This window comes from Hyla sarda, chromosome 10 (genome assembly GCF_029499605.1).
Source record: "Hyla sarda isolate aHylSar1 chromosome 10, aHylSar1.hap1, whole genome shotgun sequence".
Lineage (NCBI taxonomy): Eukaryota > Metazoa > Chordata > Amphibia > Anura > Hylidae > Hyla > Hyla sarda.
The window spans coordinates 141,936,520-141,959,902 of NC_079198.1; the positions used below are offsets into that span (position 1 = coordinate 141,936,520).

The window sequence follows — 23,383 nt, forward strand, 5'->3', positions numbered from 1 at the left end:
GTGATGCCAGGCCCCCATTATACTGATATTTGTAGCTGACAGACATCGTAGATCACACAGTAATGACAGAAGATCAGTCAAATGTTTAAATACGTATGGCACACATACCTGGAGGTCCAAGCAATGGGAACAGTTCATCTATTGAAGCAATTGAATGATTGCTTAAAAAAAGGCCTCAAAAAAGTGTAAAATTTAAAAAATATATAACCCCCCCTCTATTAACTATTAAAATCACCACCTTTTTCCATTTTCCAAATGTAATAATTTTTTTTAAAATAAAATAGCTGGGTGTGGAATTGTCTGAACCATCACATTTTAACATTTCTGATCCCGCATGGCCAATCGCATAAATTGCAAAAGATTTAATTGCTGCAGATTTGTACGATAAATATTTTGTGGATAAAATGTAAAATATTAAATATTTGAAATCTGTGCTTCTGTGTCCACTATTTTCTTCTTCGGTAACTACGAGATCCCCTATGGACCCTATTCAAGTCAATACCTGGTGATGACCCAATGGAGTCAGTTGTGCTCCGACCCATTTTGGGGGCCGTTCGGCACAAAAAAAAAGGGCCGAACGGACTCAGAACGGGATGGACCACATTGGCAATGTACCTTAAAGGGGTACTTCGGTGGAAAACATTTTTTTTTTTAAATCAACTGGTGCCAGAAAGTTAAACAAATCTGTTACATTACTTCTATTTAAAAATCTTAATCCTTCCAATACTTATCAGCTGCTGTATGCTCCACAGGAAGTTGTGTAGTTCTTTCCAGTCTGACCACAGTGCTCTCTGCTGCCACCTCTGTCCATGTCAGGAACTGTCCAGAGTAGGAGCAAATCCCCATAGCAAACCTCTCCTGCTCTGAACAGTTCCTGACAGGGACAGAGGTGTCAGCAGAGAGCACTGTGGCCAGACTGGAAAGAACTACACAACTACAGCAGCTGATAAGTACTGGAAGGATTAATATATTTATATAGAAGTAATTTACAAATCTGTTTAACTTTCTGGCACCAAGTGATGTGAAAACATTTCTTTTTCGCCGGAGTTCCCCTTTAAATTGCTAATCTCAGATTGATCATGTGTAATATGCTCCATGTTGTATAGAATTTCTTTGATTTCCGTTCCTTATATCGTTCCGTTCCTATTTCTAATGTATCTATATCCTCTCATCCATGGTCGGTAATGACTCCTTTATGAATTTTGTTTCGGTGTAAATGACCGGGCCGGATGGGTGACGCTGGTTATTGTCTGGATGCACATAATGTACCTTCCATATGTTACAGTAAATAAATTATCACTGTTGACTTGTTTATCCTCCGTCGTACTGTATTTGTTACCCTGTAATGGTTTATTATTAGACTTTTGTCTCAGGTTCCTGACATTTGATTCACAGCTTATCGGGGTTTCCAATGAAAAGGAAACAACAAAAGTGAAGAAATAAAGATTGTCTGAATTAGTCTTCATTTCCCAGAATCCTCTTTATTGGTTATTATGTAACACGCTGTAAAGGGGACCCATGGGGGTCTTCAAAAAACTTTTCCCCAGCTATAGTTTTGCCATTTGACTTACAAATGAGGTCCTAAATCAGTGTTTCCCGACCAATGTGCCTCCAGCTGTTGCAAAACTACAACTCCCAGCATGCCCGGACAGCCAAAGGCTGTCCGGGCATGCTGGGAGTTGTAGTTTTGCAACAGCTGGAGGCACACTGGCTGGGAAACATTGTCCTAGATTTTAAAGGGGTACTCCGGTGCTTACACATCTTTTCCCCTATCCAAAGGATAGGGGATAAGATGCCTGATCGCGGGAGTCCCGCCGCTGGGAACCCCCATGATCTTGCACGCCGCACCCCGTTTGTAATCAGTCCCCGGAGCATGTTCGCTCCGGGACTGATTACAGTCGACCACCGAGCCGGCACCGTGACGTCACGCTCCGCCCCTCAATGCAAGCCTATGGGAGTGGACGTTATAGCTGTCAGGCCCCCTCCAGTAGGCTTGCATTGAGGGGCGGAGCGTGACGTCACACGGGGGCGGAGGCGTGATATTACACGCCGCCGGCCCGGTGGTCGCCTGTATTCAATCCTGGAGCTAACACGCTCCGGGGACTGATTACAAACGGGGTGCGGCGTGCATGATCCCGAGGGTCCCCAACGGCGGGACTCCCGTGATCAGGCATCGTAGGGGAAAAGATGTGTAAGCACCGGAGAACCCCCTTAAATCAACTGATGCCAAAAAGTTAAACAGATTTGTAAATTACTTCTATAAAAAAAATCTTAATCCTTCCAGCACTTATTAGCAGCTGTATACTACAGAGGAAATTCTTTTCTTTTTGGATTTCTTTTCTGTCTGACCAGAGTGCTCTCTGCTGACACCTCTGTCCATGTCAGGAACTGTGGTCGTGACAAAAAAGAAATCCAAGAAGAAAGGAATGTCCTCTGTACAGTGACCCCCCGACCTACGATAGCCCCGACATACAAAAGCATTGCATGTTGAAATTATCATATGTCGGGGCCATCGCATAAACGTCTATCCCGCAGCGCAGACTGCTTCAGCTGCTGCCGGATAGCCGTTTAAGGTGCCCCATGTGGTCCAGTGATGATCATTCACCTGTCTCCGGCGCTCCGGACCATCCCCTGCATCGCCGTCGCTCTCCTTCGTCGTCATCACATGACCGTCCCGTCATCCAATAGGAGCGGTGTGCGCAGCGATGTGATGACGGCGATGAAGAGCGACGATCCCAGGCAGCAGGGACTGTCCGGAGCGGTGGGGACATCCCGGGGACACGGCGACAGCAATGGAGGGCGACATCCAGGGCAGCGGTGACGGTCCGGAGCGGCGGGGACACCCCGGGGACATGGCGACAGCGATGGAGGGCGACATCCAGGGCAGCGGTGACGGTCCGGAGCGGCGGGGACACCCCGGGGACACGGTGACAGCGATGGAGGGCGACATCCAGGGCAGCGGTGACGGTCCGGAGCGGTGGGGACAGGTGAGTATAACTTCCTATACTTTACATTGCACGGATCCCTCAACATACGATGGTTTCAACTAACGATGGTTCATTTGGAATGAATTACCATCGTATGTGGCGACAGCGATGGAGGGTAACATCCAGGGCAGCGGAGACGGTCCGGAGCGGCGGGGACACCCCGGGGACACGGCGACAGCAATGGAGGGCGACATCCAGGGCAGCGGTGACGGTCCGGAGCGGCGGGGACACCCCGGGGACACGGCGACAGCGATGGAGGGCGACATCCAGGGCAGCGGTGACGGTCCGGAGCGGCGGGGACACCCCGGGGACACGGTGACAGCGATGGAGGGCGACATCCAGGGCAGCGGTGACGGTCCGGAGCGGTGGGGACAGGTGAGTATAACTTCCTATACTTTACATTGCACGGATCCCTCAACATACGATGGTTTCAACTAACGATGGTTCATTTGGAATGAATTACCATCGTATGTTGAGGGACCACTGTAATATACAGCCGCTAACAAGTACTAGAAGGATTAAAATTATTTAATAGAAGTCGCCAGTCATCCGGCATGTAGCTCGCTCTGTGTGCCGCAGCCGAGATTGCGGGGGTCAGGCCGCCTTTGGATAGGGGATAAGATGTCTAGGTGCGGAGTACCCCTTTAAGGGGTCAAGCATAGACTTACAGGATAGCTTCCTCCAATAGGTGGCCCTAGAGAGCCAGTTCTTGTAGAGAAGCACCAGTTTACATACATTTTTTCCCAAGAAGCATTGCCTGGCCTGTAAATCTCCGTACAGCAATCTTCTCAAGGAGATATTGTACCCAATTTGGCCCATAGGTTCGGCTACAAAGTATTTCCTAGGTGTTATAATTATATATTGTCCCATGTTGTAAGAAAACGGGAACTACAAGATGGAAATGAAGGGGGACTGAGTGAGTGCCCTACAGTATAGCCCCTGGAATGATAGTATATAGAATATAATAGAATATGCCGCGTTCCCATCTGGATGGGTGGGTCTTGGTAATGACCATATCTCACTTGCCCTTTCGCATTTGTCCTCTGACGGGTTCATGTTAAAATAGAGTAAAGCCTTGAACTCGATGCGCAGGTCCGGTGTGATTTATTGTATGCCGATCGTCAATACCTTCTTCCTCCAGCCTCCATCCAGTGATATAGTTTTCCCTGTAACCACATTTCTGCCTTCGGGGTGGAAACCATTTTCGGAGATTATATGAGGTGACATTCGAAAGCATTTGGTTTAATTATACATAACTCACATGACTGAGTGGAAGTGGCATGTCATTCACTTAACTTAATGGAATTGGTTTAGAACTCATTGCCGGCAAGGAAAATGTCTGACAGACACCAACCTCATTATATTCTTATATGAGTGCTCGAAATAAATCCCCAAATGGAAAAAATAAAAAATACATGCACCCTGCTGAACTAAGATGGCGTCGCATGAAACATTTCAATTCTAGAAAATTTTTAGTGCTTTAAAGGGGTATTCCCACAATCCTATTCTCGCCTTTGTCTCCCAATTCTAAAATAAAATAAAAAGTTCTCAAATACAAGTAATTTCGGCATGTAGGGGAGAAAGCAAAAATACCCAGGTGTCTGGCGTGATCAAACATAAAGGACAGGACTTCTAGCTACAATCCGCTGCTAGAAAACTTTTATTGTAGTCACAAATATAACGCGTTTCGGGGTCTCTGCCCTTTTTTTCAGTCAATGCTGGTCGAGATTTCAGCCTCCCATAAAATGCCATTCTATGACTCTACACCAAAATGAGTTGAGAATTTACAACCAAAAGAATTTGATCTGCCAGTAGCTACGAGTCCCCATATACAGGCACTTCATTTTATCACACAGACAACGCGTTTTCAATCTGAACCTGAGTCTTCGTTAGAAAAGGTGCAGACACTTGCCTGGAGAAGAATCTAGTTCAGATTTTAAACGTGTTGTCCATGCGATAAAATAAAGTACAAATGTCTGTGTATGGGGACCACCTGGGGATCAGATTTGCTGGTTGTATACCTTTAAAGGGGTACTTCTCCCCTAGACATCTTATCTTCTATCCAAAGGATAGGGGATGAGATGTCTGATCGCGGGGGTCCCGCCGCTGGGGGACCCCACGATCTCCCTGCTGCACCCGACGCTCGTTTTGTGCATCAGGTGCAGCACCAGAGGCTCGTGACATCACGGCCACGCCCACTCGTGATGTCACGGCCACATCCCCTCAATGCAAGTCCCATAGACTTGCATTGAGGGGACGTGGCCATGATGTTACAAGCCTCCGGCCCGCATCGGCAGTCAGTCGCCATGAAGCGAAGTTCTCTCCATGCACCGGATGTCTGGGGTGCCGCAGCCGATATTGCAGGGGTTCCCCCATGATCAGACATCTTATCCCATATCCTTTGGATAGGGGATAAGATGTCTAGGGGAGGAGTACCCCTTTAAATCACATTGGTGTGCATTATCCCCGATCTGCTGCTGCAGGTTTTGGGTGGACCCGTGGCCGGCTGACCCGCGGCCGGCCAGTCTACAGGCTCAGATGGTCGTTGCATAAGTGCAATATTTCCATTATCATTATTGACTGGTTACGGTCTCCCCAGGGGTTCGGACCACTTTTCTTTTATGCTACAATTTTGTAGCTCATTGCCCAGGGATCCATCCTCCTGTAGGTCAGTACCTGCTGTTGTTTCACTGCGAGTATCCTCTTTGGTGTATGCGGTGATATGGTGCGTGTATGGTTCATACCCACTGTTCCTCGGCAGTAAGTATTCTATTTACTCTATGCAGTAAGAGGATGCACGTGCAGTTCATACCCGCTGTTCCTCTGCAGTAAGTATTCTCTTGGTTCTATGTAGTAAGAGGATGCACGTGCGGTTCATACCCACTGTTCCTCTGCAGTAAGTATTCTATTTACTCTATGCAGTAAGAGGATGCACATGCGGTTTATAATCGCTGTTCCTCTGCAGTAAGTATTCTCTTTACTCTATGCAGTAAGAGGATGCACGTGCGGTTCATACCCACTGTTCCTCTGCAGTAAGTATTCTATTTACTCTATGCAGTAAGAGGATGCACATGCGGTTTATAATCGCTGTTCCTCTGCAGTAAGTATTCTCTTTACTCTATGCAGTAAGAGGATGCACGTGCGGTTCATACCCGCTGTTCCTCTGCAGTAAGTATTCTATTTACTCTATGCAGTAAGAGGATGCACGTGCGGTTCATACCCGCTGTTCCTCTGCAGTAAGTATTCTCTTTACTCTATGCAGTAAGAGGATGCACGTGCGGTTTATACCCGCTGTTCCTCTGCAGTAAGTATTCTATTTACTCTATGCAGTAAGAGGATGCACGTGCGGTTCATACCCGCTGTTCCTCTGCAGTAAGTATTCTCTTTACTCTATGCAGTAATAGGATGCACGTGCGGTTCATACCCGCTGTTCCTCTGCAGTAAGTATTCTCTTGATTCTCTGCAGTTAGAGGATGCACATGCGGTTCATACCCGCTGTTCCTCTGCAGTAAGTATTCTCTTTACTCTATGCAGTAAGAGGATGCACGTGCGGTTCATACCCGCTGTTCCTCTGCAGTAAGTATTCTCTTTACTCTATGCAGTAAGAGGATGCACGTGTGGTTCATACCCGCTGTTTCTCTGCAGTAAGTATTCTCTTTACTCTATGTAGTAAGAGGATGCACGTGCGGTTTATAATCGCTGTTCCTCTGCAGTAAGTATTCTCTTTACTCTATGCAGTAAGAGGATGCACGTGTGGTTCATACCCGCTGTTTCTCTGCAGTAAGTATTCTATTTACTCTATGCAGTAAGAGGATGCACATGCGGTTTATAATCGCTGTTCCTCTGCAGTAAGTATTCTCTTTACTCTATGCAGTATGAGGATGGACGTGCGGTTCATACTCGCTGTTCCTCTGCAGTAAGTATTCTATTTACTCTATGCAGTAAGAGGATGCACGTGCGGTTCATACCCGCTGTTCCTCTGCAGTAAGTATTCTCTTTACTCTATGCAGTATGAGGATGGACGTGCGGTTCATACTCGCTGTTCCTCTGCAGTAAGTATTCTCTTTACTCTATGCAGTATGAGGATGGACGTGCGGTTCATACTCGCTGTTCCTCTGCAGTAAGTATTCTATTTACTCTATGTAGTAAGAGGATGCACGTGCGGTTCATACCCGCTGTTCCTCTGCAGTAAGTATTCTCTTTACTCTATGCAGTAAGAGGATGCACGTGCAGTTCATACCCACTGTTCCTCGGCAGTAAGTATTCTCTTGGTTCTCTGCAGTAAGAGGATGCACATGCGGTTCATAATCGCTGTTCCTCTGCAGTAAGTATTCTCTTTACTCTATGCAGTAAGAGGATGCACGTGTGGTTCATACCCACTGTTCCTCTGCAGTAAGTATTCTCTTGCTTCTATGCAGTGAGATGACGCATGCGCGGTTGCAGTATACTCATGCCCCACCCTTGTGTTTCCCAACCAGGGTGCTTCCAGCTGTTGCAAAACTACAACTCCCAGCATGCCCGGACAGCCAAAGGCTGTCTGGGCATGCTGGGAGTTGTAGTTTTGCAACAGCTGGAGTGCACACAGGTTGGGAAACACTGCCCCACCCAGTGTGTTGAGCCAGCTCCTTTCCTAGTTGAAGCAGCTCCTTATTCTGTCTGCGCCATTTGGCCACGTGCACAACCGAACAAGTGCAGAAATGTTACCCACACGTCCCCGGAGCATTGGCAAGATGTAGCCATAGATTGATACCACGCCGCCTGTTCTTGTAAACGCTGTTGCCACGAACAGCGTACAGTGTATATAGGTCAATTTGTGCTTGTTTGGAATATTTATTCAACCCCAAAAAAACATTTTCTTTCTCTCTATGCTGCCAATGGACATCTCTTTAAAGGGGCACTCCACTGGAAAACATTTTTTTTTTAAAATCAACTGGTGCCAGAAAGTTAAACAGATTTGTAAATTACTTCTATTTAAAAATCTTCATCCTTCCAGTACTTATCAGCTGCTGTATGTTCCAGAGGAAGTTATTTTCTTTTTGAATTTCCTTTCCAGACATTTTAGGAACTGTCCAGGGTAGGAGCAAATCCCCATAGAAAACCTCTCCTGCTCTGGACAGTTCCTGGCATGGACAGAGGTGTCAGTAGAGAGCACTGTGGTCAGAGTGGAAAGAACTACACAACTTCCTGTGGAGCATACAGCAGCTGATAAGTACTGGAAAGATTTAGATTTTTAAATAGAAGTAAATTACAAATCTGTTTAAAATCTTTTTGGCACCAGTTGATTTAAATAAATAAAAAATTCCACCAGAGGAGACAAAAAGGAAATTTAAAAAGAAAATGATTTTCTGTGGAGCATATAACAGCTGATAAGTACTGGAAAAATTAGGATTTTTATATAGAAGTAATTTACAAATCTTTCTTGCCCCAGTTGATTAAAAAAAAAAATTTCCAGTGGATTTGTAAATTACTTCTATAAAAAAAAAATCTTAATCCTTTCAGTACTTATGAGCTGCTGAAGTTGAGTTGTTCTTTTCTGTCTAAGTGCTCTCTGATGACACCTGTCTCGGGAACTGTCCAGAGTAGAAGCAAATCCCCATAGCAAACCTCTTCTACCTCTGTGCAGCTCCCGAGACAGACAGAGGTGTCAGCAGAGAGCACTGTTTCTAGACAGAAAAGAACAACTCAACTTCAGCAGCTGATAATTATTGGAAGGATTAAGATTTTTTAATAGAAGTAATTTACAAATCTGTTTAACTTTCTGGAGCCAGTTGATATAAGAAAAAGGTTTTCCAGTGGAGTACCCCTTTAAGCCTATAAGCAGATAAAAATACTTTTCTTTAAAAGAGTCTGCTTAGTAAAAGTAAACTTTAAGCCCGAGATTAATTCCGCTCTGTAAGTGTTACCCGGCACATCCAGATTTATGCATTGCTGTAATTTTTTAAGATGTAAAAGGGATTAAAAAGCACAGTTGCAAGTTGTAACATATATTTAAGTTAAGTAAATGCAGCCATTATTCACTCGGAACATCCTTGAAAGGATGAGAAATCTTTTTGATAAAATACCTAATAAATATGGTTAACGCGGTCATTTACATTACTCGCAGCTGTTTGAGAAAACGTAAACCAGGCTAATATCCAAGCAAAGTGAATACAATGTATCCGCCGATTATATATACGATCTGCCGGCCCAGTGTAAATTATACAAATAGAAGAAGTCAGGTGGAAATTATGGAACAAAATAAAACGGAGAAAAGTTCAAAATAAAAAACTTTTGGACTTGATTAGACGTATATCAGAGGGCGATGGAGAATTCCCTAAATCTGTGATTCTTGACCTTTTCACTTCTGTAGAAGCTGCTGATACATCACAGGATCTATATCAGAGGAGGAGACCCTTCTCCCAATTCCATGTTCTAGTAGAGAAGATGATTCTATTGGACGCTCAGACACTTCATGTCCAGTATCACCGATCCTTCCCCCCCCGACACCTGTCACCTATGGACAGACCCTTTGTTCACATCAGGTTTTTATGTTAAACATATTTTTAAGATGTTTTTTCTAATTTTCCATGTTACTATCTATACTATAAAATAATCCTGAAATCTTGCAGTTTTCAGTCTGGCCACTAGGCCCAAAACTAAGCTGAGACTTCCTGTTGTGTCTGTGATGATAAGGAGGAGGCTACAGGAAAGTGATCTGTACAGGTTTACAGCGAGAGGGGACATCAGGAAATAGAGAAGACAATAGGAGCTAAGCTTCCCCCCTCTGTAAATAGAGAAGACAATAGGAGCTCAGCCTCCCCCTCCCCGTAGATACATAAGACAATAGGAGCTCAGCCTCCCCCTTCCTGTAGATACAGAAGACAATGGGGGTTCAGCTTCTCCCTTTCTGTGGCATGCCCCCTGCTCAGGTCACAAAGCATGCACAGAAACCTTTCCCATTCATATCAGTAGCACAGCTCCTGCCTATTGTTGTCTATGTCCATGGGGCTTGCTGTAAAAATATCTGCCCCCCCCCTCCCCCCAGTATAATGTAAAAAAAAGAAATAAAAAAATCACAATTTGAAAATAAAGAAAAAATTATTAAAGAAAATGTTTCATGTATCAAGGCGACACATTCAATTTAAGTTGAATAGCAGGTCAGTCGAGGCGAGCTGCTGCCCCCATAATTGTGTTCACAAAGTGGAATTAAAAAAATCAACAGTCAGAAAATAAAACGATATATAAAATAGAAAAGTAAAGTATCGCTATCTGGCTCTAATCAGTAGACAATAAATCTTGATGACGCGGTTGCTTTCAGACGGCGATTTCCAACTGTGGCTCTACAGCCGTTTCAAAGCTACATATCCAGCACAAGGCTGTGAGTGCATGCTGGGAGTAGTAGTTTTGCAGTAGCTAGAGAGCCCCAGGTTGGGAATATGTGATTTAAAGGGGTCCTCTGGTGGGAATTTTTGTTTTTATATCAACTGGCGCCTAAAAGTTAAACAGATTTGTAATTTACTATTTAAAAATCTAAATCTTTCCAGTACTTAGCAGCTGCTGTATGCTTCAGAGGAAGTTGTGTAGTTCTTTCCAGTCTGACCACAGTGCTCTCTGCTGACACCTCTGTCCATGTCAGGAACTGTCCAGAGCAGTAGAGGTTTGCTTTGGGGATTTGCTCCTACTCTGGATAGTTCCTGACATGAACAGAGGTGTCAGCAGAGAGCACTGTGGTCAGACTGGAAAGAACTACACAACTTCCTGTGGTGCATACAGCAGCTTATAAGTACTGGAAGGATTATGATTTTTATATAGAAGTAATTTACAAATCCGTTTAACTTTTTGGTACCAGTTGATTTAAAAAAAATTAGTTTTTCATCAGAGGACCCCTTTAAGCCATAACATATCGACTTTTGCTCTAAAGTGAGGGGGGATTTGTAGAACCCAAGATTCCACTATGAATACCCCAGGTCACATGACTATACGCCATTCTTGGCTCATCACAGAAGTCTCTATAACCGGAGGAACGTACGGACCTTGGCAGACGCCTTCTGATTACTGGTGTTTACTTACAGTCAATGTCAAAGAAAGAACAAACCAGAATTCTCCACCACATGTGGAACAAGATTCCCTCAATTATTCATGTTGGAAAAAAACTATTTTGGAAATCACATGACACTAGAAATGACTTTGTTGTAAATGTAAATTGCTTTCTAGGGAGCGTTCCTATTAGAATTACCCAACTAATTACCGCATGCTGCCCCATTATGTCTGCGCCATGGGACTCTAACCACATACAATTATAGGCAGCAAAATCCCTCTAAAATGTGTCAGGGACCTCCAGCCCATCACATGAACATCCGGGCATGTATCCCTCTAAAACAGTGGTCTTAAACTGACAACGGCTGTCCGGGCATGCTGGGAGTTGAAGTTTTGCAACATCTGGGGGGGGGGGGGCAATTTGAGGACCACTGCACTAAGGGATAGGATGAGAGGGAAGCCTAGATTTACCTTATAGATATGAGGACGGCATATGAGGAGAGACTTGGAGGATGGGATATGATGTTGAGATATTAGGTTGGGATATGAGTTTGAGATATGAGGGTGGAATATGATGGTGAGATAAGAGGACAAAATATGAGGTCGGGATATGAGGACAAGATATGATGACTGGATATGAGGATGAGATATGATGACTGGAAATGAGGACAAGATATGAGGTCGGGATATGAGGACAAGATATGATGACTGGATATGAGGATGAGATATGATGACTGGAAATGAGGACAAGATATGAGGTCGGGATATGAGGACAAGATATGATGACTGGATATGAGGATGAGATATCATGACTGGAAATGAGGACAAGATATGAGGTTGGGATATGAGGACAAGATATGATGACGGGATATGAGGATGAGATATGATGACTGGATATGAGGACAAGATATGAGGTCGGGATATGAGGACAAGATATGATGATGGGATATGAGGTTGGGATATGAGGATGGGATATGATGACAGGATATGAGGACAGGATATGAGGACAGGATATGAGGACGGGATATGAGGACAAGATATGAGGACGGGATATGAGGACGGGATATGAGGACGGGATATGAGGATGAGATATGAGGACGGGATATGAGGACGGGATATGAGGACGGGATATGAGGACAAGATATGAGGACGGGATATGAGGACGGGATATGAGGACGGGATATGAGGATAATATATGAGGATAAGATATGAGGACGAGATATGAGGACGGGATATGAGGACGGGATATGAGGACGGGATATATGAGGACAATAGTGTCTTTGTTGCTTTTCCTCTCTCACAGGGTTAAGGTTGGAAGAACATTGGTATTTCACCCAAACCTATACATTACGCTATTTCATATATATATATGGGAGGAGATAATCATCGGCCAGATACCTCTGTCATACACATTATTGCGCACTTCCCATCCCTGATCCTCAGTCTGACGCTTTTTCCAGCCATAGACATAAGATGGTGGAGCAATCACTCATGTGACAGCTATCGGCCCCCTCAGTAGGAGAGAGGGGTCCGGAGGGGATATAACCTGACATTATTGATGTACGTTCTGTTCAGTGTGTAGAGAAGCTGGATGACAGGTCTCGCGGGTACTTTAATGGCTGCCATTAGTGGTTGTCACTCATAGGATGGCATCTGAAGACTAGTGGATTTCAATGTTATTTTTGGGATATTAAGGGGAAATCATCTCAGTCTTACACAGAATATTCCATTACAAGTAGAATGAGAATAGACCTTGTCTGGACAGTCATTTTTGGTTGTATTTCTAAAGAAGTCCTGATAGGGCCCATTTTTCCAGTCCATTTCAGGTGTCAAGTCCCGTACGGATCTTCTTACCAAGGTGGGATTTATGTGATGGGGCAGGAGATCAGCTGACTGCTGTACAATGGGTTTTCTTTATCCTGGCTGCGCTATTTATGGGGAATGGGCTGAATTCTTCTTTATTAAATGGTTTGTACACAAAACAAGATGGCCGCTTTGTTCCAAAAACAGCACCACTCATCTTTACAGGAAGTGTGTAATGAAGCTGAACTGTAATACCAGACACAACCCATGAACAAGGGCAGCACATGTGGTTTTGGAAGAAAAGAGCCACGATTTTCTAAATTCGTACAGTCCCTATTCCTTTCTCATTTGAGTTATAAATGGTGGACGACAACAAATAGTGACCATGGCGGTGCCCATTATGATCATTCTCTCCTGGATGTCATGAAGTCAGTTCTCCATGTACTATCTTCTTGGTGAGCTGGTGCTGAATAGGAAGATCTTCAATACACATTGGGGGAGATTTACCAAAGTTGTCTATGTCCCACATCAATATAGACCAACCTACAGAGCGTAAGGCCGGTCTTTTGTGCGCTTAATTTATCAAAAGTCACATGGCTCATGATAAATTCTGCGCACAGACTTTGGGATTTATGGTTTAGACTGTACAGTGATCCCTCAACATATGATGGTAATCCGTTCCAAATGGACCATCATTTGTTGAAACCATCGCATGTTGAGGGATCTGTGCAATGTAAAGTATAGGACAGTGGTCTACAACCTGCGGACCTCCAGATGTTGCAAAACAACAACTCCCAGCATGCCCGGACAGCCGTTGGCTGTCCGGGCATGCTGGGAGTTGTTGTTTTGCAACATCTGGAGGTCCGCAGGTTGAAGACTACTGGTATAGGAAGTTGTACTCACCTGTCCCCGCCGCTCCGGACCATCACCGCTGCCCTGGATGTCACCTTCCATCGCTGTCGCTGCGTCCCCGAGGTGTCCCCGACGCTCCGGCAAGGCCTCTGCTTCCCCGGGATCCTCGCTCTCCGTCGCCGCCATCACGTCGCTCCGCGCTCCGCTCCTATTGGATGACGGGACGGCGTGCGCAGCGACGTGATAAGGATGATGGAGAGCGCCGACGATGCAGGGGATCCTGAAGAGGACGCGCCGGAGCCCCGAGGACAGGTAAGTGATCATCAGTGGACCACACGGGGCACCGTAAACGGCTATACGGTGGCAGCTGAAGCAGTCTGCGCTGTAGGATAGCCGTTTATGCGATAGCCCCGACATACAAAAGCATCGGATGTTGATGCTGCCTTCACCATGTGATGGTCTCTGAGAGTGATCGTATGATGAAATGATCGTATGTCGGGGCCATCGTAGGTCGGGGGGGGGGGGGGGGGGGTCACTGTATATATATGGTATGTCGGGGCCATCGTAGGTCGGGGGGGGGGTCACTGTATATATATGGTATGTCGGGGCCATCGTAGGTCGGGGGGGTCACTGTATATATATGGTATGTCGGGGCCATCGTAGGTCGGGGGGTCACTGTATATATATGGTATGTCGGGGCCATCGTAGGTTGGGGGGTCACTGTATATATATGGTTTGTCGGGGCCATCGTAGGTTGGGGGGTCACTGTATATATATGGTATGTCGGGGCCATCGTAGGTCGGGGGGGGGGGGTCAATGCATATATATGGTATGTCGGGGCCATCGTAGGTTGGGGGGTCACTGTATTTAAACCTGCTTCAGCATGGTCTGACATTTCAGCGTACTTTGGGGCCAATGCAGCTTTTCGACGAAAAGTCGCTATTGATAAATTCAGCACCGATGCATTTTTCTGTCTAAAATAGACTATAATGAATCTTGGACTTAAAATCCTCTAAAGCAAAAGTCGCAGAAAATTTGCACGTATTTAGACTGCGACTTTGTGTGCGACAAATTTAGACGGGAAAAACCAGTCTAAATCCTTTGATAAATCTCCCCCAGTATGTTGAGGGTCGGCCTCTGGGACAGGAGAGACTGGGACAGTAGAGTCGCCCATTTATGTGGCTCCAATGAAAGTTAAACAAAAATACTGGCTGGTTTTGGAGTGCAGAACTGGTTCCCCATTATTGCCATCGTTGGGATTTCCATTGGTTGGGCCCCCACTGATTACATTTATCACCAATCCAGTGGATAGGTGACAAGTGCTTTTTGTTAGAATACCCCTTTAAACATTTTGTTCTGAATGCTTGGAGTGGGCAGCAAGAGTAGTGATGTCACAGCCACGCCCCCTCATGACGTCACATCACACCCCCTCAATGCAAGTCTATGTGAGGGGGCGTGGCGGCCGCCACGCCCCCTCCCATAGACTTGCATTGAGGGGGTGTGGTGTGACGATACGAGGGGCGTGGCTGTGACATCACTACTCTTGAAGCCCGCTCCAAGCACCCAGAGTTCTAAAACGAATGCCGGGTGCTGCACAGAGATTGCGGGGGTCCCAGCTACAATCAGACATCTTATCCCCTATCGTTCGGATATTGCTTGAGATGTCTAGGGGCGGAGTACCCCTTTAAGGGGGCTTCTACCATACATGTTATTTAAAAATAGTAGAATGTCCTAAATTCCTTATCTCAGGTTTCCATTAACATTTTATATGCAAATCAGATGCGTCCAGGTAGATGGATGTGTCAGGAGTCGCGCACCGCATCACTAGCGCAGATGCATATTTAAATGTCATTTGCATAATGTTTTATCTAGCGCCAGGAACCTCTGTTTCACCATCTTCATTTTCATTGTTTCCTGATGCATAAAACCATTTTTATCTTCAATTACCTGACACGGTTCTTGTATGAAGAGGCCTGTATCACTTATATAGATGAGACTCTGACATTTACCGTCCTTTCCCGATGTTGTGTTACCCGTGTAATCTAGGACCATGCCGTAGCACCAGGCCATCACACTGCTTGTTGTACCATAATACAGTGGGACTCGGTCCTTGTCTGCCCCCTAGAGGTCATATGAGTGTGTGACTAAGCTGAAAGTTCTGGGTATCGTGAGACCGTGCTTACAAAATGGTCACTCAATCCTGGAAGTATCACAAGATCGTGATTTAGTGATCGATACTTCTATGTAGAGCTCTATATTGGGATTGGGATCCAGGGGTTCAATGTGTATGGGTTCAACCATATAAATAAAAACTTTTGGGCATGGGCAGTAATGAGGTTGTTGCAGGCGGTCATAGAACATACAACCGAACCCACAAAATCCCATACAGTCCCGCAAAGCTCTGAAAATGACAAATGGGATGAGGAAATGGCACAAGGGGTTGATGAAATGGCACAAGGGGTTGATGAAATGGCACAAGGGGTTGATGAAATGGCACAAGGGGGTGAGGAAATGGCACAAGGGGGTGAGGAAATGGCACAAGGGGGTGAGGAAATGGCACAAGGGAGTGAGGAAATGGCACAAGGGGGGATCAAATGGCACAAGGGGGGGATCAAATGGCACCAGGAGGGGGGGTGAAATGGTACAAGGGGGTGAGGAGATGGCACAAGGGGGGATCAAATGGCACAAGGGGGGGATCAAATGGCACAAGGGGGTGAGGAAATGACAGGGGGTGATAAAATTGCACAAGGGGGTAATTAAATGGCGCAAGGGCTGATGAAATGGCACAAGGGATTATATAATGGCACAAGGGGAGATGAAATGGCACAAGGGATTATATAATGGCACAAGGGGAGATGAAATGGCACAAGGGATTATATAATGACACAGGGGGTGATGAATTGGAACAGGGTAACTATCACTAAAAGCTGTGACACGGTTACTGCAAAAATCATAGGAATTCATCTCTGGTTTTATCGTCTGTAACTTTGTTTCACATCTACAGGAAATCCCTTACGCCAGTGGAATAACGCACCTTGAAGCAGATCTGAGTAGAAGTAACCAGGAGCCGCCAAATGCCGACCATCTCCAAGAACTTGTCTTCTCTCCTGTCCATGCCCCTGTTGTTGCAATGGGAACTCAGTCTGGAAGGTAATTCTGCATGACTCAAAATGCTGCTACTATATGTGGTGGAGGTTTCAATACTGGAAATTTTTGGCAGTAATATATGCAGCCACCATGTTGGTCCTAAGATATTGGATATGTCTATGAAGCCGGGTACAGTCTGTTATATAATCTACCAAAAGCTCTTCAGTGCAGGACCATCCTGCAAAAGCTCTTCAGTGCAGGACCATCCTGCAAAAGCTCTTCAGTGCAGGACCATCCTGGTGGGAGGCAAGATGGTGGAGGTCATAGACTGGTACATAATTGTGAACACATCCCACCAATAATAATAATAGGATCTGACGACCATCTGTATGAAGGTTCCCTATGACTCTCCCTTAAAACATAGATCAGCCATATACCGTATATATATTGGGAAATCCAGGAAATAGTTAAAATCCCTGGAGATATTTAGCTTGCTAGGGACGTTGACAAGTCCCCTTATCGGGCCTAGATATGTAATGAACAAAAGCCATTTTTAGTAGTAGGGGCGTTCAACTCCCTTCCTGGGCCACTTCAGATTTTTAGATGAGCTCTGATCAGCACAGCTCGTCACCAGGCTTTATAACTAGGTGAGAGTCATCATACTGCTATGGCGGGAGGCAAGGGTGGTGAAGATAGACTGGTCATACATAATTGTGTATATCTCATATCTATCTCTCTCATCTATCTATCTATCTCATATCTATCTCTCTCATATCTATCTAATAATATCTATCTCATATCTATCTTTCTATCTCATATCTATCTATCTAATATCTATCTATCTATCTCATATCTATCTCATATCTATCTCATATCTATCTCTCTCATCTATCTCATATCTATCTCATATCTTTCTATCTCATATCTATCTATCTAATATCTATCTATCTATCTCATTCCTATCTATCTATCTATCTATCTATCTATATCATATCTATCTATCTATCTATCTCATATCTATCTATCTATCTATCTCATATCTATCTATCTATCTCATATCTATCTATCTCATATCTATCTATCTATCTCATATCTATCTATCTCATATCTATCTATCTATCTATCTATCTCATATCTATCTCTCATATCTATCTATCTCATATCTATCTATCTATCTCATATCTATCTATCTCATATCTATCTATCTCATATCTATCTATCTATCTCATATCTATCTCATATCTATCTATCTCATATCTATCTATCTATCTATCTATCTATCTCATATCTATCTATCTATCTATCTATCTATCTATCTATCTCATATCTATCTCATATCCATCTATCTCATATCTATCTGTCTCATATATCTATCTCATATCTATCTATCTATCTCATATCTATCTATCTCATATCTATCTATCTATCTCATATATATGTATCTATTGAAGGGAAGAAGGGAAGGGGGCTCCAGCTCCACAAGGCGGTAAGTAAAATTTAACCTTTAATGATACATGGTTAAAAAATGTCCATGGTCCAAATAAACATAGAAAAAGACAAAAGTGCTCCGTGAGTTAAAACCCACGTCAACCGACGCGTTTCGGACCAGCTAAGGGTCCTTAGTCATGGTGCTACTATGTATCTCATATCGGACAGATGCGTGGGCATGCTGGGAGTTGTAGTTGTGCACCAGCTGGAGGCACACTGGTCGGGGAACACTGCTCCAGACAATTGTTTTACCTCAGCACACTGGGGTCATAGAGTTTTCAGTATGTAGAGGGGACACCGTGCATACAATGACTAATTTCCCATCAGATGAACAGCGCCCCCTTTCTTTCCTTCTTGCAGCACCACCTCCATCCTGTCCCGAGCCGCCCTGGCGCGTCTTCACTCTGCCGGATTCCCGGAGATCTATGACTGCAATAACGAAGTGGCGGAAGTGGTCGATCCGTCGAGTCCGGTGAACTTTAACCCCCAGAGGGAAGAAGCGGATTATCTGCAATGCAATGAAATATTCCTGCAGTTCCTGGCCTTCAGCAGGTGAGCGGCGCCGTCCTCCTGCGTTTATCTCATGTTGAGGCTGACGAGCGCTCATGAATATGGATCTGGTGACCGCACGGAGGTTCGGACGCTCATCAATCGTAGCGCAGAAAAAAGAGAATTGAGCCGCATTGGTCAGTGTCAGTGTTATTTGTCGAGACGTGAGGTGCCACACGGTGCGATGTTCTGTATAATCCGTGTGGTCCCTGTGGACTGTATTATTAGTCACCAAAATAAATATATATATATATGGCTATAGAAAGTGTTACCTATGGCCACCACAATATTCCCCACCAAAGAGAAAGGCCACAAAGTAACCACAGATGAAAAACAAACATAATAACTTTATTAATCATACATCAAAGTGACATACAATATTAAAATGAATACAGGCAAAGCAGATATCAGAATAGAAAAGATGAGGGGTTTACTCCAAGTGTTCTACATATGTATCAGGGAAAGCAAGCAAAGATGGACAGTATAAAAACACTAATGAACCACACAACAGTCAAATATAAAGTATGCATACATAGCAGATTGTGTAGTACATTGGTCCCTCAAGGTACAATATTAATTGGTTCCAGGACGCCCATTGTATGTTGAAACCATCATATGTTGAGACCATAACTCTATGGAAACCTGGTAATTGGTTCTGAAGCCCCAAAATGTCATCCAAAAATAGGAAAAAGTGAGAATTAAAGAAAAATAAGGCGATAACTAATATAGATAAAAAAATCCTTACATATAAAAGTAATAAAGATCTGCTGGGAGCTGTAATCACTGTCTATGTAGAGGACAGGAGCTTCTTCAGGGTCCTGTACAGTACACAAAATGTCCTAAAAAAGTAACATGTAGCCGCCTTCACCTGGTGTCCAAAGGAGCAGCTAACCCTGACATAGGTAAAGAGTACAGAACATGTAATACCTCCCTGTACTGTAGGGGGCGCTACCAGACACCAGTCACTGCATACACTTCAGTAATACAGGTAAAGAGTACAGAACATGTAATACCTCCCTGTACTGTAGGGGGCGCTACCAGACACCAGTCAGTGCATACACTTCAGTAATACAGGTAAAGAGTACAGAACATGTAATACCTCCCTGTACTGTAGGGGGAGTTACCAGACACCAGTCAGTGCATACACTTCAGTAATACAGGTAATGAGTACAGAACATGTAATACCTCCCTGTACTGTAGGGGGCGCTACCAGACACCAGTCAGTACATAGACTTCAGTAATACAGGTAATGAGTACAGAACATGTAATACCTCCCTGTACTGTAGGGGGCGCTACCAGACACCAGTAAGTGCATACACTTCAGTAATACAGATGTTTAACGAGTAAAATGCCCATTCTAATTGGTCAGTTCTTCCGGCCATTGACACGTTTCACAGATCTGGACTGTCTGTACATTGTATGTTGAGTCTGGTTTCAAGTTACAATGGTCCAGAAAAGACCATTGTATGTTGAAACTATTGTATGTTGAGGCCATTGTAAGTTGAAGGATCACTGTATTGAGATACCTCACCTCAGTCCCAAACGCACATTATCGCCCTTTTGATTCGTCAGGGGGCGTGTGGCCTCCTGACGAAGCAAAAGGGCGAAAACGTAATAATAATATAATGCATGATATTATCTTCTTTAATTTACAAATCTGTGTAACTTCCTGCAACCAGTTGATTCAAAAAAATGTTTTTTTCCCTCTAGATCAGTGGTCTCCAACCTGCGGACCTCCAGATGTTGCAAAACTACAACTCCCAGCATGCCCGGACAGCCAACGGCTGTCCGGCCATGCTGGCAGTTGTAGTTTTGTAACATCTGGAGGTCCGGAAGTTGAAGACCACTGCTCTGGAGTGCCCCTTTATCTCTATGTAGTGGATTATATCTGTTTGCAGGAATCATAGCTGACTAACAATGGGTAGATCATTATACATCCCACAGGGTTTTCTTCTTAGATCTTTCAGGCTTTTCAGTGATAATTCTGCAGGGATTTATACTGTATCACTGTTCACACTCATGTTATGTGTTTTCATATTGACGCCATGACATCTATCCTGGATCCACCTCCAGGCGTTTTTTCATAAAGCCTAAGCCGGGTGTTATATGGTAGAAATGAATGCACCGTGTAGAATCTTTACCGCCATGTTGTGCTGATAACTGTCTTGTCATCTTTATAGTGTCCAAGAAGATTTCCCAAGTGTTTGGCCCCAAACCATTTACTTCACCTTCCAGTTTTACCGCTTCCATCCGGTGACCACCCCGCGCCTGCAGCTTGTACAGACGGATTCTACTACTAAGTCACGTTCTGATACTCCGGCGCGGATCTTAGTTCAGATCAACAAAGACGAATCATTAAACCCAGGTAAGAGATATCATCTATTTTAGGCCGGTTTCACATGAGTGTGATAGGTACACATTATTTCTCCATATTATGACTGCAAGTCCTGGCCATGGGTCTAATGACCGAAACCATCAGCATCACAGTGATTTATCATAATGATTTATCATAGTGATCTGTCATAGTGATCTGTCATAGTGATCTGTCATAGTGATTTATGATATTGATCTATTATAGTGATCTGTCATAGTGATCTATCATAGTAATCTATCATAGTGATCTATTATAGTGATTTATCATAGTGATCTATCTTACTGATTTATCAGTGATTTATCTCTGTGATTTATCTTAGTGATCTATTATGGTGATTTATCATAGTGATTTATCTTATTGATTTATCATAGTGATTTTTCTCTCATCTATCTTAGTGATCTATCTGAGTGATTTATAATAGTGATTTATCATAGTGATTTATCTTAGTGATCTATCTTAGTGATTTATTATAGTGATTTATTATAGTGATTTATCTCTGTGATTTATCTTAGTGATCTATCATTTCTATGATTTATGAGTGCATTGTATGGGCAAAACACTAAAATCTGTGTGTCTGTGATTTATCATATTGATCTATTATAGTGATCTGTCATAGTGATCTATCAGTAATCTATCATAGTGATCTATCATAGTGATCTATCATAGTGATCTATCATAGTGATTTATCATAGTGATTTATCTTATTGATTTATCATAGTGATTTTTCTCTGTCTTCTATCTTAGTGATCTGTTATAGTGATCTATCTTAGTGATTTATCATAGTGATCTATCGTAGTGATTTATCTCTGTGATTTATCTCTGTGATTTATCTTAGTGATCTATCATTTCTATGATTTATGAGTGTGCATTGTATGTGCAAAACACTAAAATCTGTGTCTTTAATACATTCCACCTTCAGTACTTAAGGCTTGTATCACACAAATGTAACCAGTCTGCATGATGGCCACCAGACCTCTAGTGTAATGACCCTCATTAAAGCACCATAAATCACTATAATAGATCACTAAGATATATCACAGAGATAAATCACTAAGATGGATCACAGAAATAAATCACTATGATAACTCACTATGATAGATTACTATGATAAATCACTAAGATAAATCACTAAGACAGATCACTATGATAAATCACTATGATAAATCACTAAGATAGATCACTAAGATAGATCACTAAGATAAATCACTAAGATAAATCACTAAGATAGATCACTATGATAAATCACTATGATAAATCACTAAGATAGATCACTAAGATAAATCACTAAGATAGATCACTAAGATAGATCACTATGATAAATCACTAAGATAGATCACAGAGATAAATCACTAAGATAGATCACAGAGATAAATCACTAAGATAGATCACAGAAATAAATCACTATGATAACTCACTATGATAGATCACTAAGACAGATCACTATGATAAATCACTATGATAAATCACTAAGATAGATCACTAAGATAAATCACTAAGATAAATCACTAAGATAGATCACAGAAATAAATCACTATGATAACTCACTATGATAGATCACTAAGATAAATCACTAAGAAAGATCACTATGATAAATCACTAAGATAAATCACTATGGTAGATAACTATGATTTGGCTCTTCAGACCCTTCAGATTGACATTTGGGATGGGGAGTCCCTGCTTCCCATCGGATCCGCTGCTGTAGAGATGAAGGTAAGTGAACGCTTCCAGTCACCCTACTTATAAGAGGTGCAGGGAGCCATTGCTGTTGTGGTGATTTTTCTTAGTGATCTATTATAGTGATTTATCTTAGTGATCTATTATAGTGATTTATCTTAGTGATCAATCATAGTGATGTATCTTAGTGATCTATTATAGTGATTTATCTTAGTGATCTATTATAGTGATTTATCTTAGTGATGTATTATAGTAATTTATTATAGTGATTTATCATAGTGATCTATTATAGTGATTTATCTTAGTGATCTATTATAGTGATTTATCTTAGTGATCTATTATAGTGATTATTATAGTGATTTATCATAGTGATTTATTATAGTGATTTATCTTAGTGATGTATTATAGTGATTTATTATAGTGATTTATCATAGTGATTTATTATAGTGATTTATTATAGTGATTTATCATAGTGATCTATCTCTATGATCTATCTTAGTGATTTATGGTGCTTTAATGAGGGTCATTACACCAGAGGTCAGGCTAGGACTGG

At 43.2% G+C, this 23,383-nt stretch overlaps 1 protein-coding gene across 2 annotated transcripts in view; it reads left to right on the forward strand.

The window, feature by feature from the left end:
* Window positions 1-23,383, forward strand: part of NPHP4 (nephrocystin 4) — a 292,086-nt gene that overhangs the window by 175,371 nt on the left and 93,332 nt on the right. For both annotated transcript variants that reach the window (XM_056544490.1, XM_056544489.1), the window contains 3 exons: window positions 16,663-16,808; window positions 18,594-18,785; window positions 20,963-21,147. In XM_056544490.1, coding sequence (XP_056400465.1) covers window positions 16,663-16,808; window positions 18,594-18,785; window positions 20,963-21,147 — 523 coding nt within the window. The remainder of the gene's footprint in view (window positions 1-16,662; window positions 16,809-18,593; window positions 18,786-20,962; window positions 21,148-23,383) is intronic.